Here is a 21064-nt window from a genome sequence, read left to right as displayed (position 1 = left end):
TGGTGCATTATTTTGAGGTGAGACGTCCTTTAGGATCTAGTTATCAAGCTCATGGTGATACACATACTCCACATGTTGTTGTAAAACAAGTAGCTTAGATGGCAAACGCAAGTGCATATTCCAAGATCTTTTAACCGAGAAAAAGGTATATTTGAGTTGATAACTCAAAGAGGTCGGAATGTGCAAGTAATTAATTTGGAACAAAAAACTTGCACATGTGGTAAATGGGAGGCATTTAAATATCCTTGTTCTCATGTCTTGAGTGCATGTGTCAAACTCTCTTTGAATAGTTGGCAATATGTTGATAGATGTTACTCGATTGATTAATATTATTATGCTACTTGGGCATCTGAGTTCTCCCCACTTCCTCATGAAGCGTATTGGCCACAATCACCATTTAGCGAATTACTTCCAAAATTAGAACTATTACGAAATAAAAAAGGTCGTGCTCGTTCAACAAGACAAAAAAATGGCATGGACATTATTCTATTAAAGAAGGAAGAAATGCCAATCTTTGTGGAATTTGTAGGCAACCAGGACATAATCGAAAACGATGTCCGTCTATGCCAAGGTAATATATATATATATATATATATATATATATATATATATATATATATATATATATATATATATATATATATATATATATATATATATATATATATATATATGGTATTTGTTGTGGTTATTCTCATTTTTTTTTACAGGTAATGATTTTTTACCGGTTCAAGGTCAAGCTAATTGTGATGTTCATTTTCTAATTAACAATGTTGGAGTCTTTTTTTTCTTGCGGTGTTTTTTTTTTTTTTTTTGTAAGAAACAATGTTGAGGTGTCTTTTTTTTTCATTTTAAAAACATAGTATGTGAATGTTGAAATTTTTGCGCCTTAAAATTTGATTATAGTGGTGGTTTTTGATGATTTTTTAATGTTGATGCAAAAATTTGATGGTAAAAAGGTTGTATAAGAAAATGGATATTAAAAAAAAAAAAAAAAAAAAAAAAAAAAAAAAAAAAAACCGATAAAAAAACATTTGTTTTAAAAAACAGTAAAAAGGGTAAAAAAAACTAAAATGAAACCTGTCATTTAAAAATATATATAAAAAACAATAAAAAGGTGGAATAAAAGAGAAAAAAAAAAGAAAAGAAAAATAAGATATTTAAAATAAAAAAAAAAACTAAAAAGGAAATAAAAAGTAAAGAAAAATGAGAAAAACACTAAAAAGGTAAATATTTTTTTCAACAACCCCATTATGGTCAAAAACTCAACATATATATATATATATATATATATATATATATATATATATATATATATATATATATATATATATTGCCAGTTTGCCAGTCGATTTCTGTGAAGAATGATGGGTTAATGACCTAGAAAGGTAACCAACTTTAGGGTTTGTCAATTGAACTTGTTTGACCTCTTCAAATTTAGGTAATATGACCGACTATCTTAGGTTTAAGCTGATTTGGCATATTAGGAGGCATATTCACCCTCAATACAAATAGGGAATCAATTTTCAGATTCACACGTATCAACATTCCGTTGAAGGATCATGTCGGTGCTCGTTCAAATACACCGACGTTTGGGATTGGTGTTGGCAATTGTTTGTACGAGAGATTGGTTGTAACAAGTTTTGATTTGAGAAGGTACTTCTCCTAACAAATCATTGTTGCTCATGTTTGTTAAGCTTACACATTTCCAATTGTTATTGGTATGCTTTCATTCAGATAGTTTGTAGATACATCAAGAGCTCGAAGACTAGTTAAGTCACCAAAACTTGTAGGTATTTGTCCACTAATTGATTGTTGCTGAGATTAAGATCGAGCAAATTGCTTAAAATAATGCATTTCAGTAAGAATTTCTCTAGTTGAAGAGTTGAAGCTCAAATTGGGGTGTGTTTCAGGTAATGCATACCATTTGTTTGATGAAGTGTGTGAAAGAGATATTTCAGGTGATTCTTTCCCAAATCGTCACATGTCTTTTATTTCCGACTATCCCAATTTATGAATTTGAAATGACAGTTGGTGGAACTAAAAGAAGCACAACAGAAATCTCTCATTAAATTTGATTGTTTGATTACGACAGAAAAAGCTTAGCACCATCATTGATGATAAGTACTATGAGAAGCATCTAGAGTTGAAGAAGAAGCTTGATGAAATCAGAAATGATTACTGGGGCTATTGATTTGGATATTCTTAAATACACAAATCTGAATTTGATGGATGTCATGTTGAATACAACCGTTATTTTTTGTTCTTTTGATTGCGTAATGTAGTTAACAAGAAGTAATGTAGTTAGTAGTTTGTAGGGATTTTACTTTGACATTTTGAACTAGATGAACCACTGTAATGTATTTTTTATAACTTAATGGAAGCTTGGTTTGGTATCTTACTTACTTTTATCTATATAATAAAAATGAAACAGTTACACATGTTATGACCAAAACAATTTTGAAATGTATACACCTGTTGATGACCAAATTGCCCTTTGCAAGGTTCTTTATCACAAGGGATAGTTACATTACAAAATAGAAAAAATTACCCCTTGTTATTAAATGACTTTAAGGTTTGTTCCCAAATCTATTCAAAAGACATAAATGAAAAATCTTAGAAACTTAGTTAGTGCAGTCTCTGTAATCGACAATTCCTGGCAGGACACACTTTTTTTCTTTCCAAATACCAAGAGTTTGTAATCGCCAATTCGAGATTCAAGAATGGAAATTGTGTTATGTTCTATATAATTGAATGAACAATGGGATTGGAGGGAAGCCTAATATAGGCCTGATAACGTAAGGTGAAATTGAGAGGGGAGGGTCATTCAATTTTTTCATATGTTACATTAAAAAAAAAATGTGAGTCATGACTTTACAAATTCTGGTTCGCTCCCAATTGATTCTAGAAAGTGTATCGTAATCATTGAAATCACGATCCATAGAGTTGAAGAAAGAAACGAAGGGGAAGATTGATTGAAGGTCTTCAACTGTGCTACCTAGGAGAACGAAGGAACGAGGAACGAATGAAGGAATTGGGAGGATTATTTGTTTATCAACCCTAAATCAAGTTATGTACCACATAATGTATGTATAATGCCACGTAATATCATTTAATGCCACATAATATAAACTAATGCCTCGTAATGTGCCAAATCAGCTTAAACCTAAGATAGTCGGTCATATTACCTAAATTTGAGTAGGTCAAACAAGTTCAATTGGCAAATGTATACGAAAAAAACATTGTTACCTTAATGTGGACAAACCCTAAAGTTGGTTAGCTTTCTATGTCATTAACCCAAGAAAGAGACTTTTCACAACCTTATATTAGTATTATTTATTGTTTTTAAAACTTGTGGTAATTTAGTATGCAAATACAATACGTAAAGTGTGAAGACTATAACGATTATGCTTGTATATTTGTTAAAACCATAATATATTGTTTATTTAGGTTTTAATATAATAAAAAAAATCAATAACTTATATTCTTATAAAAACATAATTGTATGATATAATATATTTGTTAGTTATTATTTTATTTTGGTATTTTGTTTTGTTATTTATTAATTATTAGTTAATATTTTCTGTAGTTCATATCAACATGAAAAAACAATCAACTATTGACGCGTTATTTAAAAGAAAACGTGTCGATTCTACTCAAGATTCTGAAAAACTATCAGAGATTGTTTTAGATGAAAATACCCCAACGTCTAGTATTCATGTTGCGGTAAACCCAACATCTAGTATTTCTGTTGCAGAAAACCCAACATCTAGTATTCCTGTTGCGGAGAACCCGTCCAAAAAAGCTCAGCTTGAAGCGAATAAAATTGATCTTAATACAGTGGAACGAGATCCCGGTTTGCGTATGCAAATTTATGATTTTCCAATTAATCAACAAGATAGCATCTGTCGAGCATATATAAATTTTGGTCCCTTTCAGCCGAAACTTTCGGTATATCCAAAATCTGGACCAGAAACCCATAACGCAACTTTCAAGTTTCTTGGTTTAAGTTATTTCCTTGGCTTGAATACTCAAAGAGTCGAGATACTGCATTTTGTTTCCCATGTTTTCTATTTAACAAACCTTATGGAATGGGAAAGTACGGCCAACGGGCATTTACTATAGATGGTTTTCAGAATTGGAAGAAAGCGGGTGGGAAAAATGTGTCTTTTTGAATCATATGGGGATTGAGTGTACATCTTTTCACAAAATTACACAAAAAGCATATGATGATTTCTTAAATGATGCACAAGATATACAAAATGTGTTTGAGAAGTTTACAGAGGAAGATCGTAAGAATAATATATTCATGGCTACAATTTTTTCAATTCGTTGGTGTGCCTTTCAAGCAGTTCCATTTAAAGGTCATGATGAAAGCTCAAATTCCATCAACAAAGGAAATTTTCATGAAATGTTAAAAGCAATTGGCTTTTATAACAACGAGATGAAAGAACTATTTCGAACTGCTCCTAAATATGCATTATATACATCACCGTCAATTCAAAAAGAGATTCTAAACCTTATCTCAACTAGGGTGAAACAGATGATTTGTAAGGAGATTGATGGTGGAAAATTTTGTTTACATGTTGATGAAGCACATGATGAGTCTAACAAAGAACAAATGTCAATTGTTTTGAGATTTGTAAATAAAGATGGTTTTATTGTGGAGCGTTTTTTTGGACTAGTTCATGTACCAGACACTACATCACAAAGTATTAAGAATGGAATCTGTTATGTATTGTCACATAACAATCTTGATTTTAGATCAATTTGTGGCCAATAGTATGACGGTGCAAGCAATATACGAGGTCGGTTCAAGAGTTTACAAACATTAATTTCAAAAGATAGTCAATATGCCTATTATATTCATTGTTTTGCTTATCGATTACAGTTAGCATTAATGGCTGCTTCACAAGGAGTTGTTGCAGTGCAAAAGTTTTTTACCAAGTTATCTTTTGTTATTAATGTTGTCGGTGCTTCCTCCAGGCGTACTGACCAACTAAGAGATGCACAAGTCGAGCAAATTGCATATATATGATTTCTATTGATGAGTTAGAGACATGTAGAGGTGTAAATCAGATTGGTACATTACAACGAGTTGGAGATACCAGATGGAGTTCTCACCTCAAATCAGTTTCGAGTTTAATCAAGATGTTTAGTCCTACATGCAAGGTTTTACTTAAAATTATTGAGGAGGGCATTGATTCGATCAAAGGGGATGCAGATTCAACATATGAGATTATTACTACATTTGAGTTCATTTTTGTTTTGCATCTTGTTAAGGAAATAATGGAGATAACTGATTTACTTTGTCAAGCTTTACAAAGACAATCTCAAGATGTTTGCAATGTATTGAAGCTAGTTGCATCCATCAAAGAACTTTTGCAAAAAATGAAAGATGAAAGATGGAATAGTTTGCTCTCTCTTGTTAAGTCATTTTGTCAGGATCGCGAGATTGATATCCCTGATTTATCTTCTGCCTACTTTAGGAGAGGGGCTCGAGCTCGTAAGGAGCATAGCAATCATACACTTGAACATCATTACCGAGTGGATATCTTTTACGAAGCCATTAATTGTCAATTAATGGAATTGAATCACCAGTTTAATGATAGCTCAATGGAGTTGCTTCAACTTTCTGCAACTTTAAATCCTAAAAGTGTTAATGAGCCTTTTCGAAGTCGTGATGTATGTTGGTTAGTAGAGAAGTTTTATCCTGAAGATTTCAGTGAACAAGAGAAATTACTTTTGAAGTTGCAACTTCAACACTATTAGATTGATGTCGTTAAACACGCACATTATAAACTATTGACATCTATTTCAGAGTTGTGTCAATGGTTGATAAAGACCGGAAGAGTGGCTAATTTTCATCTTATTTATCGAGTAGCTAGTCTCATACTTACTCTTCCGGTTTCCACTGCTACAACAGAAACATCATTTCCAGCGATAAACCTTACTAAAACAAGGTTACGTAATAAGATGGAAGATGAGTTTTTGAACGACTCACTGGTTCTGTAACGATTAGTCTAGAAACAATTGTGCAAGATTTCAAAATTGCAAAAGATCGACGAATTCCACTTTGAAGTGGGATGTAACAATATTTGTTATTAGTTTTCTTGTTTCTGATTTTGATATATCATAATTTTGAACCAATTTTTTTGTCTATATGGTTTTGTTTTGAAGTTTTAATTTCAATCCCCTAGCTATAGTGCTTGTGTTCCGTCCCTGTGAAAACCTGTTATAATCGGTAAAAAAAATAAAACCAAACATTTTTTAGAAAATATGAAGGCAAAAATGGACATAAAATCCAACCTTTGGCAAAACCGATATAAACATTAACCTAAAAATTAAGGGTTTTATGTCATTAACCCAATTTGATCAACAAAACTAAAATATAAGTTAAACTACAAAAAGATAATCAAAATAAAATAGTTTTTATATATTTGGCCTTTAATTGAAGAAGCTATAGACCACATTCACAAATTCATGTATATAATTATTATACGTATTTACAAACTCGCATCCATAAATATCAATAAAATTAGCCAACAATAACGATATCGAATTTGAATGATTTTAGTCTAAATCAATAACTTAAATAGTTACCGTTTAATCCTTTATAAATAATCCAGATTAGACCTTTCCAATTCAGTGGAAAAGCTTCAAGCAAAGCCCAGATGAAGAACACCTCTTCCCTGTAATCACATCAGAAAAAGTATCCACAAGCTGTCCTGCAAGTGAAGATGGATCCTCCATTAAAGTATCCACAAACACTTTGACGATTCTAACCTCCTGTTTACTCGCTCTTAAACTATACCACGTAAGAAATTTCTTCCTAAATCCCGTGTCTATATGCCCTTCACATTCCAACCATCTTATCACCTTCACATAATACCCAAAATCCCGATCATCTCCTTCTTCCCCATTTATCTTCTTGGAAGAACTACCATCTTGCTGCTGTTTTTCCTCCTCAGATTCATCGTCAAGATTATTAACCTTCTCTGATGCTTTTAGGGTTTCTTTCTTGGACGGCGTAATGGGTAATTTAGCGGAAGTAGTAGGGACAAAAGGGTCAAAATCTTTACAGTTCTTGATGATGTTTATATCAGTATCAATCACGACCTCTTTCTCTTTCTGCTTTTCGCTCTTTTTATAAGCAACAATGGTGTTGTTTTCATCTTCAACAGATGAAGGATTCGAAAGGCTGCTGGAATTCGTTGGTGGACTTTGATTTGTGTGAGTTTTTTCATCTTCGGCTGTTTGAAATTCGATTTCAGAGGTGCCCAATTCACGTGTGCTTTCAAAATGAACGACTTTTAGAATGTATTGAGTGGATGGAGTTAGATTTGAGAGAAGGAATTTGGTGGTAGTTTGTGTAAATAATGTGCATGTGGGTTTTAAAGGGTATTCTGAATCTAGGGTTTTTCGGTGCCACATTATGTATCGATGTGTTTTGAAATTATTGATGAAAGATTGATCTTGAGAACCTAAAATTATGGAAACTGATGTTGGGGAGATGTTTTCGAATCTTATAATTGGTGTCAAGATGCTGGAATCTGTATAGTAATCATCATAAGTTTTGAGATTTTGTTTATTAGGTTTGAAATAGCAATGTATTTTCATTGATTTATTTATTATATCATCTTACTTTTGTTTCTTGTTCTTAAAGCATTGTAAATGGATTTTTAAAAGCTCAACATGCAATAAGAAAGAAATTAAAACACATTTAAAGAAAAGACATACCATTAAATGTCGCGCCTGATAAAAGCGAATCCACAGATTCGACCGCAAAAGCACATAACTTTTGAATCTCTTGTCCCAAGGAAAGTCTGTTGACTATTCCTCTGGCCCGTTTGACTGGCAAACCAGTCAACGGGCCCACATCTGCTTCTAGCTTCTCCATTATTTCATTTACAATTTCATTAAGTTTTTTGTAACGGTGGGTCCCGGCCAAGAGTTTTTGGCTTAAGGAAACACGGTAACACAAGATGTCAACCCGCCTAGTGTCCCTTGCTATCATCATTTGTTTTCTCCAACATCTATATGTACACAAAAAAAAATACAAATATAACCCAAATCATGATACAAACTAAAAATCTACCCAATTATAGCAATGTACTTTCACCTTCTGTATAATTTCGTAACTACATTTAAAAATTTGTTCTAAAACAATTAAAATTTCCAAAAAAGACACAAGAAAATAAGGAAAGAAACTTACCCAAGTAAATCATTAACTTTACCACAAGAAACACAAGAGAAATTCCCATCAAGTCCTCGATTCACCCCATCTTTTGGAATCCCAGATTTGTCATGTCTCAAAGCACATTCAAGATGACACGACATCCCACAAGAACTCCCGAGAAACGGAGGATCCGAGCTACAAATCAACCACAAACTCGGATCCTTATTATCATCAAATTCACGACAAATACAACAAGAACACCTCTTACAAAACCCCCCATTTTGACCTAACTTAGCCCTACAAGCCGAATTCTTGCAAAACTCCACATTATCATCAACCAAATCCAAATCAACCACATCAATTAAAGAATTATGATTGTTGGTTGAAATCAAACGATTCGGGTGTTCGGATTTCCTATGTCTTTTTGTAGCCCTTTGATGACTTCCACCATTTTCAGATGATTCAAGATTCATTGTGGTTTCATGTTCTTCATCGTTTGATCTCTTTTCAGATACTATTTTTAGAAGGTGTTCGATGATTTTCAACTTTGTGAGTCCCGTGTACTTTCGTTCTTTTCCCATTTCTGCACATAGGATTTGGAGAATTTCTTGACGGCTCCAAGATTGTAGGAGCTCGGGTGCTCCGTGGGACCATTCGGATACTTCATATACAATTTCTCTTTTTTCTTCCATGCTTAATTTATTGCACTTTGATGGATCAAGAACAAACCCTGAAAAGAAATCAAAAAATCAAGATTCAAGAACATTGTAAAGTTGACTAAAAATGAAGGGTTTTTATTAAAAAAAGACTGGCATGTGAAATTATTTTGAGTGCTTTATGTCATAGTCTGAGGAAACCACAATGATAAACTTTTTTTAGGTAAGAATTACATTTAAAATGATGATATATCAATTATTATGTCAATGCCAGTTGTGATATTCATTGCATGTATATAATATAATATATTAATACGTATTAATACATATAATAAAGAAGGTTGCATCAAAACATAAAGAAAACTGGTTGACTTAAAACTGATAAAGACAGCGTAACCATACTTTGTACTATCGGAAAGGAACAGTGTTGTGTATAATCGTAATTTTATTTTAAAAATTATTTTTTATTTTTGTTTTTTGACTTTGAATACCCATAAACAATGGAAAATGAAGTGGGTGTTTTGGAAAATTTACTTTTTACTAACGTTCCACTTGTATAAAATGTTGTCAAAGAGAACACTAGATCGATTAATCAAAACTCTTGACACGATTATGGATGTTTGATACAATGAGGAAAATTTGTAAAAAACTACAAAACTGGTCAATAAGTCAACACAAATCATGTTCTACAAACCGTCAATCTAACATTAAAATAAATGAATGGATGTGGGTTTTGATAATAGAATCCAATAGTTGATTAAAGATAGGAATATGCTAGTAATTTTATATTCATCACAAGAATCAATTTATTACAGCTTCCCCAAATCTGATGATTTTGACTTTCAAATCGATCAGAAAATCATAATCCTAATCACTTCTATAAAAAACACTCATCCAATCACCTTATAGATTTAATTAACCTTATCACACAAGATCAAGAATACAATCATAACCACTCATCCCTGAGAATTAAACACGAATCTAACATATACATATATTATATTATAAACACACTCATACACACATATATACATATCTATCGATCATTAATTGATGAAAATTTTGTAGAAAAGAAAGAGTTGCGACACCTTGTTACCTCGACTTTCATTGATAAAATTGAATCTGTTGATTGAAAGTAAATTACCGTACAACAATGGAAGAAAGTGAGAAGGACAGAGAGATCAGAGAGGGGTCAAATTAATCAGAAGAGTACCAAAAATTTCTGTGAAATATTAGCTGGCAGATGATGTGATTCACGAGGACATAGAAAACAAACATGCAGTATTACTAAATCAAACGTAGATCCGATTAAAACGGTGAAATTTCTTCACCAAATCGTCTACAAAAAAAAACCAATTTTTTCCATGGGTGGATGATACACAGAACAAGTAATTGTTCAAAAACAATCAAACCCCAGAAAAATTAGTTAAAGAATCGAAAACCCCACAAAGGAAAAGATGAAATAAAGTTCGAAAAACGGAATGATTGATTGAGATATTGATTGATTACCTTCAAAAGAGCAAGAATCCATGATGGGGGTAGTGATGTTCATCAAAAACAGGAACCCATCACCACATTACTAAAACAAATCGAGCAGTTTTTATGAGGTTTGCAGCAGTAACAGAATACGTACGCAGATAAAGCTGGTGAAAGAGAGATTAGGAGAGAGAAATATGAAGAAGAAAGAGAGGGCGTAAATGGAAATTGTGCTTGCAAGTAGGAAGGAATCCACAAAATGGGTCCTCAAGCCTCAAGGTATGCTATTTAGTATATAGAATAGGACCCGATGCGAGTGTTTGTTGGGTTGGGGGTTAAAAGCGGCTGCATGTCATCGCCTACATAATGCGTTGTTTTAATCGAGTCCATTTATTCGTTGAATTTTACTTTATTTACAACCAAATTTAAGTCACAAGTGGGAAAAACCAAGAATAAATTTTTTTTTGGAACCGACAATTTTTTATTAAAACAAACTCATTAGAAAGGAAATAGCAAGTGTCAAAATACAATCTAAATTACATAGAAGAGGTCGGCGAATTTTTCCAGATCTCCCATACAAAAATTTCCTTTTCCATGCCTAAATTTAATCCAATTATAGACCATGGATCTGACATCTTCAAACACCAAAACTTTGAGTTGAAAACTCTATCATTCCTTGCTTTTCACATTCCCCATAATGTTCCGAATATGATTGAATTTATTGTTCTCTTCTTTGTTTGGGATTTCCCACACGTGGCTAAAAAATTAGAATCTCTTTGACATTAGACGGTTAAGGGGTTGTGATTTCACACCAATTCCATATCCGGTTCCAAATTGCAATTACGAATGGACAAGTGACCAACATATGATCCACTGTTTCACTCCCTGAAATACATACACTACATGTTTCACCTTGAATCTTAACTCCCCGCCTTATAAGAGCACACACTGAAGGGATTCGATCAATCCTTGCTCGCCATACAAAACAGTTCACCTTGTTGGGAATCCATTTGCTCCACGTGAAAGCTCCATCCGGAACCGAGTGACCTGCCCGATTTATCCTTCCTCGTAACCCTGCATCGTGAAATTTCCCATCTATAGCAAAATCAGATTCCCGTCTCGTCTCCTCTTGGTTTCGACGAATAATATCTGAATCTACAATGTTTATTATTCTAAGGGAGTTTTTGCATTTGTCAATATTTTTCCATACCCTACCTAGATGTCTAGAAGACAACCGTGTTGGAGGGAAGGATCCTAGGTTATGAATACCATTTATAACCTTCGCCCATATCGAGTTTTGCTCGTGAAAAAATTTCCATTTCCATTTCGCAAGCAATGCTAAGTTCATTGCCTTTATGGATCCCAGACCTAGACCACCATCCTCCTTAGGAGCAAGAATTCTCTCCCAAGTCACCCATCAGATTTTGTGTTCATTATTTGTGCCTCCCCGGATGAAATTTCTTCTGATTTTCTCCAATGTCTCAATAACCCCCAATGGAGCAGCAAATAGTGACAGATAGAATGTGGGGAGGTTCCCAAGAACTGACTTTGCAAGAGTCACCCTCCCACCAAAACTCAAAGTCTTTGATTTCCAACAAGAAAGTTTGTTTTTGAAATTTTCAATTATCAGGTTCCAGGAGCTTTGTCTATTCACGTTTTCCCCCACCGGTATCCCAAGGAATGTGAATGGCAATGTGCTCGGTTCACACCCTAGCGGTAGTGCCCAATTTTCACCTCCTGTGAATTAACACCTATGCCAAAGACTTTGGATTTTCTAAAATTGACACTTAAACCGGAAGATACATAGAAACATTTGAGCAACCTAGCGAGGTTTATTATGTTTTGGTGGGACCATTCCCTAATGAAGAGGGCATCATCAGCGTAAAATAGATGCGATAGTTGGATGTTAGATCTCGGAATGGAATTACCTTGAAATATACCTTTTGTAGTTGCCTCCTTTAATGCAATATTTAAACCTTCCATGGCTAATATGAATAGATAAGGCGATAAACGGTCTCCTTGTCTAACTCCTTTTTCCAATTGGAATTCATCAGTTGGACAGTCATTCACCAAAACCGAAGCTCTAGCTGACTCCAAGCATCCCTTCATCTAAAACCTCCATTTTATACCGAAGTTCATTTGTCGCATCATAGAATCTAAAAAATTTCCAGTTTACCGAGTCAAATGCTTTATTGAAATCAGCCTTGAAAATTAAGATCTTCTTGTTGGCCTTCTTTCCCCACGAACATAACTCGTTAACGATAAGTGGACCTTCTAAAATGTTGCGACCTTCAACGAAGGCAGTTTGTACTTCATCGATACATTCTCCAATCACCACACAAATTCTTGAAGCAAGGAGCTTTGCAATAATTTTATACAAAGATCCGATAAGGCTGATGGGCCTGTAATCGCCTAGGACTAGCGGATCCTTAGTCTTGGCCGCTAATGTTATAAATGACGAGTTACATCCACGGGAGAGCCTGCCCCACTGCTCAAAGTGTTTAACATAGGCCATAATATCCTCTTTTAAAACTTCCCAATATTTTCTTAAAAACTTGAAGGTGAAGCCATCTGGTCCTGGAGCCTTATTGTTTCCGCAATCCCACACGACCCTCTTCACTTCTTTTATCGAAATAGCACCTTCAAGGAATTCACTGCTAGCCTGGGAGAGTTTTTTGAATTTTTCACTTCGGAATTCCGGTCTTTGCTTCCATTTCTCTTTGAATTTTGAAGAGAAGTAACTAAAGACTTCCTTCTTAATATCTCCTAGCTGATTTGACTAAATACCATCTATCAGAAGTCCGTTTATATGATTTTTCCGGTTTCTATTATTAACAAACCCATGAAAGAACCAGGTGTTTTCATCCCCGTCAACTAGCCATTTGATTCTTGATTTTTGTCTTAGATCCAAGCTCGCCATTTTTTCCAATTCAGTGAGTTTGCTAGAAAGTTTCGCCCATTCGCTGACTTCTTCCCCCTGTAAATAGTTTCTGTCAACCTTTTTATCTAATTCCAGCATCCTTTCTTTGGCCTTCTCAATCTCCATGTCCTCTTTTGAAAATGCCATCGCATGCTAACTTCTAATTTTGCCTTTAATAAATTTTAGTTTGCTAAGAAAAAAAAATGTCTGGTGATCCATACCCTTTGAATTCAGAAATCGCCTGCAACACAACATCGTTATATCCAGGTTGAAGGATCCAAGAATTAAATAGCTTGAATGGTATAGGTCCAAAATCCAAAGAACATAATTCCAAGAGGATCGGACAATGATCAGAAAGTTCCCTTGGAAGAGCGGTACATGCAGCTTGTAGGAATTGTTTAGTAAAATCTGGGCAGACAAGGATCCTATCTAATTTACTTAATTTTTCTCCATAGTTTTGGAAGTATGTGTACTTGAATCCACTCATTTTTAAATCATGAAGCCCCCCTCTTGAATAAAATTATTAAAGTCTTGTGCAGAGGTTATACATAATCTAGAATTGATTCTCTCATCTTGTCTTCTCACTGCATTGAAATCCCCCATAAAAATCCATGTCGTATCCCTTGACCTTCTAAATTGTAACAAATCCTCCCATAAACTAGGATAAATTTTTAAGACCATAAGATTTAATGGGAACGGGAACTTTTAAGTTGAGGTTTTCTATAAAACTATTTTAAGCCAATTTAAAAATTACAAAATATTGGAGGACAAATACACCAAATATCCAATTATAATTTTCAAAATTATCCTTATGCATCATCCAAACGAATATTATGGTTATGATATTATCTGGCAAGGTTCAAAGAGAAACATATGATTTATTAAATATCTTTATGCTTAAGTAGACATGTTATTGAAGCGGATTTGGACGATATTTAAATCAACCCCCGCAAGTAGGGGTGTAAGTGAGTCGAGCTACTCGGGATCGACTCGTTAAAAGCTTGACTCAAGATTGAATTAAACAGCCTGAGTCGAGCTCGAGCCTAAATACGAGGCTCGTTTATTAAACGAGCTCGAGCTGAGCTTCAATTCATGGGCTCGCAAGCCTAAACGAGCTTAAACGAGCCTATACATACATACATACATACATACATACATACATACATACATACACACACACACACATATATATATATATACACACACACACACACACACACACATAGAGGCTCGTTTAGGCTCGATTAGGCTCGCGAGCCCACTAAATTGTTAACGAGCCGAGCTCGAGCTTCATTTTAAGGCTCGAATCGAGCTCGAGCTTCCTCAAAATTAAACGAGCCGGGCTCGAGCTTAGTCAGGCTCAGGCTCGGCTCGGCTTGTTTACACCATACCCGCAAGTATTATAAGAGTTTGAATAAAATTTTATTTGTTTACAACCACCGATATTCATTAACCCATTTATTAAAAAGGTTTGGTATGAACATCGTTACGTTTATAACTCATCCCATATAAATACTGGAAATGTAATCTTTAATTTTCGCGATTGTTGCTTTTTAATTCCAATTCCAAAGCCCAAAGGTTAAATATTTAGAGGAATGACGAACTACCAAGGAGGTAGGCCCCACCCAGGCAGTGGACAAACCAGACAATCGTCCAGTGCTAATGTCTCTAACGGGCTCAAAATTCAAAGAGTATATGATATGTGCATACAGAGATAAAATAACTTGTTAAAAAATGATAGAAAAAGTATTTACTTTAAATTGGTTGTTTTTGTAATGTTGTGGCCATATATGTATTTTTTTTAATAGCAATAGTGCATTTTATAACTGTGTGTTTATTTTTTATTCAATTTTTACTATATTTAAGACTTTGAGGGGTCCATTTTTTTTTATATCTTTACACCTGCCCTACAAGGAGGCAATGACTCAAGGAGTCATTCTTGTTCCAGTTATCCAAACAAACAGACTTATTTGCCATTTATTAGGTTATACGACTTACCTTCACTTGAGCCCTAACACCACCAAGCCCCACCTTCACTTTGGAGGCATATTGTGCTCGACCACCCCATAGAACCCCCAAGCTTTACACATACACACATAATATATATATATATATATATATATATATATATATATATATATATATATATATATATAGAGAGAGAGAGAGAGAGAGAGAGAGAAAGAGCTAGGTTCAAATGTGGATTGATATCTATTGTGCGGACGTGTGGATAGTGGTATTTTGTGAGAATGACAAAGAAAATATGTTGTTTGTGTTGGAATAGTGTCTAAGGCTGCAACTATATTAGGCAAGTGTTTGACCCGGTTGTGCATGGTCCTTTTGGGTTGCCTTCACCATAGCAACTTGACAGGATGATTTATTATGAGAGAAGAAATATTATTAATATATTATGAGAATAATATAAGGAATAATAATATTATTATTTAATTAATATAAGTCATAAATTAATTAGGAATTAATTTGGTGACTTAAAGAGATTAATTGAATAAAGGGGCATAAACTGTCAATTGTATGATAGTTGTACTTTGGGCTATAATCCCTTATGGATAAGGGGTGGACGATTTCTAGGGCTTAGGATAGGCTTAGATTTCGTCCAAGGCTTATCAATTAGGGTATTGGATTGCTTAGGGCCTAAGTTATCCAATTAGGGTTTTAAGGGTGAAACCCTAGGAGCCTTATAAGTATAAATAGACCCTAAGGGTTAAGGAAATCAGCACTAGTGCTTTAGAAAGAAACCCTGACTGATTTTGATCCCCTCTCCTCTCTCTCAAATCATCCTCTTGCTAGTTGGTGTTTGTAAGCCATTAGAGGAGTGACAATTATGACTCTAAAGCTCCAAGGACAAGAAGATCATGCAAGTGATTCAAGGTAAACTTCTAATTCTGATTTTATATTGTTATTATACTCTATTAGCTATTAGAAGTCTTGGATTCAATGTATGTTCAATTAGAGAAACCTAGATCCAAGCATTAGGGTTTGCATGTGCACATAGGAATGTTCATATAGCTAAAACCCATCAGTGGTATCAGAGCCTAGATTGGTTTCTATTGAATTGATGCATTGGTTGCTTGTTTGATGCTTGCTTAATTTGAATTTTATGTTTCTGTTTGATGGACTCGGCGAGTCCCATAGTGGACTCGGCGAGTAGGCTCGACTCGGCGAGTCCATTGGGGTACTCGGCGAGTCCAAGCGTTAGAAAGAGGTAACTTCAGGATTTCTTGCTGTTTATCTTTGAGATACTTTCCTTAATCATATTAGATCAATATAAATCCGATTTTATGATTTATATGAGTATATTCTTGACCTAATTGAAGATATTTATCAAATAATAAAATATTTATTTCCTTATGTGATAATTGATTAATTATTTTTATCAAATTGGTAAATTGTTTTGCAAGAAATCATTAAATAAATCAAATATGGATAATTATGTGATTAAATGTTAATTTAGATTATTTTTTATTTGATCCCCTATGTTTTGAAAAGTTTAAAACTTGCCCTCAAGTTTTGAAATTCATGTTTTGTGATTAAAAGTTTAATTTAGACAATTTAAATTTCAAACCCTAGAATTTTACAAGTTTAAAATTCAACCCTATACTAATATAATATTACGAGATTAATATATATATATATATATATATATATATATATATATATATATATATATATATATATATATATATGTATAATTCAAATGCTAGTCTTACCGTTAGTAGGCCTCATTCACGAAGCCGGTCTATAAGGTGGGTATAAGGTTGCTGCCTATAAAATGGCGCTTAATGGGTGTACACTCACACCCACCGCTTGCTTGATCGGTGGAGGGTCGTTAGCCGAACGGGTAGGATAGGGCAAACTCATCTCGTCATTAAAAGTATAATATGAAGTAACTACATGTTTTTCAAAATTTCCCAATCCTAGTTACTTTAGGAAAAGTGAATTGATGCAATCCTATGAAATTACACTTTGCACCCTTGCTAAGAAGTTAGTGGAGCGTGTGTGGTTTACCGGCACACTAATTGGTTCTAAGCAAAGGTGGAAAAGGGTGATTCATTGTTTATCATAGTTCGATGGAGCGTGTGTGGTTTACCGGCACATCGAATAGGTGATTGTAATAATGAAGGCACCATGTGAATTTGCATGGTAATTCACACCCACTTTGTGATCCTCGGTATCCCAGTCACAAACGAGAGGGGCATATCGAGATTTAAACATGCCATTGAAAAGTTTCAATGAATCTCATCTAAACCTAGGAATTCTCAATACATTTAGAATTTAAAGTTATGTTTTCATGGTGGAGAATTAGTGAATCGTCATTCACTTACCTTCAAATTGTTTGCATGTTAGATTACGGCATCCCTTATCTAATATGTAAATATTGATGTTGGATCCTAGCCCTAATTTTTCTTATTGGGTGATAATTAGGGATTCAAATTCTAATCTATCTTTGTCCTTTCTATTTGTAGATGTCGAACGCGAGCAACGCTGCTGCTAGCTCGTTCACATTGATGAGCCTTTGTCAAAAGGTGACTTTCGATGGAGCGAACTTTAGCGAATGGATAAGATACATTCACACAATTGCTCGCTACGAGGACAAGGAGTATGTCCTCGATGAGAAGCTCAAGAAAATCAACCCAGAAATCGCTACTCCTGCTGAAATGACTGCTTTTGAGACTCATGAATGTGATGCAAAGAAGGTTCATTGCATCATGATATCCACAATGAACGCCGAATTCCAAAAGTCCTATGAGGACATGTATGCGTACGAAATGCACCAAGACTTGTTGGAGAGATACCACCAAAACGCGAGGCAAGAGCGTTACGAGATTTTCACTAACATGATTTCCACCAAAATGGGTCATGGAGCATCTCTTACCGTGCACCTGCAAAAGATGCAAAGGTATGTCGATCGTCTTCGCAAGTTGAATGTTGACTTTGGGGAAGACTTGGCGATCGACATGGTGCTTCACTCTTTGCCTCCGTGTTACAATCAATTTAGGATGACCTACCACATGAACAAAGAAGAGGTCACCCTAAGTAAGCTCCAAGGTCTCCTTAGGGTTGCTGAAAGCAACCTCAAGGATAACTCTGTTGCACCCACTCCCAATCCACCCGCTGCTCCTGTTTTGGCCATTGGGCAAGGAAGAGGCAAGAAGAGGAAGGCTCCGTCTAAGAGCCACCGCAAGGGAAAGTCCCGAGATGGTTCCTCCTCTAGTGGGACCAAAGTTGATCCCACTAAGCTTAACCCTAACCCAAAGGAGGCAGAGTGCCACCACTGCCACAAAATAGGGCATTGAAAGAGAAGCTGCCCAGACTACCTGCAAGCCATCAGGGAAGGAAATATCAAGCCGTCTTTCGCAGGTATATACACAATTAAATCTAACGATTCATCTCATGCTATTTCTTGGGTCCTTGATACCGGTTGTGGTTACCACATTTGTTCTGAATTGTAGGGACTAAGAAGAAATAGGGATGTGGAGCATGGAAGAATAAATCTAATCATGGGGAACAGAAGATCATCGCCTGTGACCAAGATTGGAGTGTATTCTATAGTGCTTAGGAATGGTTTATGTTTAGATTTGAACAATTGTTGCTATTCGCCAGAAATGGCAAGAAACATCATTTCATTTCATATTTTGTTTAGACAAGGTTTTAGATTTTCTTTTAATAATGAGAATGGTTCTATTCTTGCTTATCTAAATGGTGTCTTATATTTTGAAGCAATACCGTGTAATGGAATTTATGAAACTGTTATGATTGTAGATAACTTAGGAAATGATGTTTTATGCATGGATTCTTCCAATGGTATGGATAGAGCATCCTTGTGGCATTGTCGTCTTGGACATGTCAACAAGAAGCGCATAGCCTAACTCCAAAAGGATGGAGTGTTAGAGTCATTCGACCTTAGGGAAGATGACACATGCGAGTCTTGTTTGCTTGGAAAGATGACTAAGTCACCCTTCACTAGTACATGTGAAAGGGGTGAGGGTCTATTGGACCTCATACATACTGATGTATGTGGACCGTTTAGATCAACCACAAAGGATGGGAACCGCTTCTATGTGACTTTTACCGATGACTACAGTAGATATGGGTATATCTACTTAATCAAGCAAAAGTCAGAAATGTTTGAAAAGTTCAAAGAGTTCAAGAATGAAGTGGAGAATCAATTGGGCAGGAAAATCAAGATGCTTCGATCCGATCGAGGAGGGGAGTACCTAAGTCTTGAATTCCACGACTATCTCAAGGAGTGTGGAATAGTTTCACAATTGATGCCACCTAGGACACCGCAGTTGAATGGTGTGGCAGAAAGGCGTAATCGAACCTTGTTAGACATGGTTCTCTCTATGATGAGTCGTGCTTCACTACCTATCCCATTCTGGGGGTATGCCTTAGAGACTGCCGCCCATATCCTTAACCGAGTCCCTACTAAAAAGGTGGCCAAAACACCTCATGAGATGTGGACAGGGAAAGCTCCCTCGTTAGCACATATCAAGGTTTGGGGTTGCGAGGCTTTCGTAAGATGAGATACTCACGACAAGCTCGAACCTCGTAGTGAGCGATGTATTTTCATCGGCTACCCGTAGACATCCTTTGGATATCTCTTCTATAGACCGAAGGACAATGTTGTATTTGTTGCGAGGAGAGGAGTTTTCCGAGAGCGAGAACTCATAAGCCAAGGAGACAGTGGGAAGCAAATCGAGCTTGAAGAGATTCAAGAGTCGATAGATGAAGGAACCTCTACCACTGGCACTGAACCCGAGGAGGAAACTACGGTTGAACCAATTGACGAGTCCTTACCTCTTAGACGTTCCGAAAGAGTTAGAGTTCAACCCCGGTTTTATGGTTTTCATATTACTACCGAAGGGGATACGTATATTAGTGGATACGTATATTAGTGATGGTACACTAATAAATCTAGATGAACCTAATAGCTATAAGGAAGCCATGGCAGGCCCGGAGTCTACGAAATGGAAAGAGGCAATGGATAGCGAGATCCAGTCCATGTATGACAACCAAGTTTGGAATTTGGTTGATAATGTGCCCGGACGTAAGACCGTTGGGTGCAAATGGATCTTCAAGAAGAAGACCGACGTGGATGGAAACGTACACACATATACGGCGCGATTGGTTGCGAAGGGCTTTACTCAAACTCCCGGAGTTGACTATGATGAGACCTTCTCATCAGTTGCGAAGATAAAGTCTATTAGAGTGATGCTAGCTATTGCCGCATTTCATGATTATGAAATTTGGAAAATGGATGTCAAAACCACTTTCCTTAATGGGAAGTTGGCTGAGGATGTTTACATGGCTCAGCCAGAGGTTTTTGTCGATCCGAAGCATCGAAATAGAGTGTGTAAGCTTGAGAAGTCCATTTATGGACTTAAGCAAGCATCTCGCAGATGGAATCTTTGCTTCGATGAGAAAGTCAAATAGTTTGGATTTGTACGAAGCGAAGATGAATTATGTGTATATGTCAAAGCCAGTGGGAGTATAGTAAGCTTCCTCGTTCTGTATGTCGATGACATACTACTCATTGGAAACGACGTCCCGACTCTGCAGGAGGTTAAGTCTTGGCTCGGGAAGTGCTTCGCTATGAAGGACCTCAGAGAGGCTTCTTATATTTTGGGAATAAGGATAGTGAGAGAACGAAGTAAGAGACTAATAGGACTTAGTCAGAACACTTACTTAGATAAAGTACTAAAACGTTTTAGTATGGAAAACTCGAAGAAGGGAGAATTACCGATACAAAGTAATGCCAAGTTGAGTAAGACTCAAAGTCCGAGTACCGAAGCTGAAATAGCAGAAATGAGC

General features: G+C 35.5%; 2 protein-coding genes across 3 annotated transcripts; one reads left to right on the top strand and one right to left on the bottom strand.

The window, feature by feature from the left end:
- Nucleotides 1–5034: 5034 nt before the first annotated feature.
- Nucleotides 5035–5772, top strand: LOC111913962 (uncharacterized). The gene has a single exon (XM_023909676.1). The coding sequence runs from the start codon at nucleotides 5035–5037 to the stop codon at nucleotides 5770–5772; it is 738 nt and encodes a 245-aa protein (XP_023765444.1).
- Nucleotides 5773–6412: 640 nt separating this feature from the next.
- On the bottom strand, nucleotides 6413–10606 carry LOC111914016 (VIN3-like protein 2). 2 transcript variants are annotated; one of them, XM_023909769.3, is made up of 4 exons: nucleotides 10345–10606; nucleotides 8216–8909; nucleotides 7741–8036; nucleotides 6413–7253 (listed from the first exon to the last, which is right to left on the bottom strand). In XM_023909769.3, the coding sequence occupies exons 1-4, from the start codon at nucleotides 10385–10387 to the stop codon at nucleotides 6646–6648; spliced, it is 1641 nt and encodes a 546-aa protein (XP_023765537.1). In that variant the 5' UTR covers nucleotides 10388–10606; the 3' UTR covers nucleotides 6413–6645. The 2 variants fall into 2 exon arrangements, with proteins under 2 accessions (XP_023765537.1, XP_023765536.1); XM_023909768.3 differs by having other exon boundaries at nucleotides 6413–7553; nucleotides 10345–10603.
- Nucleotides 10607–21064: the final 10458 nt, after the last annotated feature.

The sequence above is a fragment of the Lactuca sativa genome, chromosome 7 (assembly GCF_002870075.4).
Source record: "Lactuca sativa cultivar Salinas chromosome 7, Lsat_Salinas_v11, whole genome shotgun sequence".
Lineage (NCBI taxonomy): Eukaryota > Viridiplantae > Streptophyta > Magnoliopsida > Asterales > Asteraceae > Lactuca > Lactuca sativa.
This window is presented reverse-complemented; position numbering and strand designations above follow the sequence as displayed.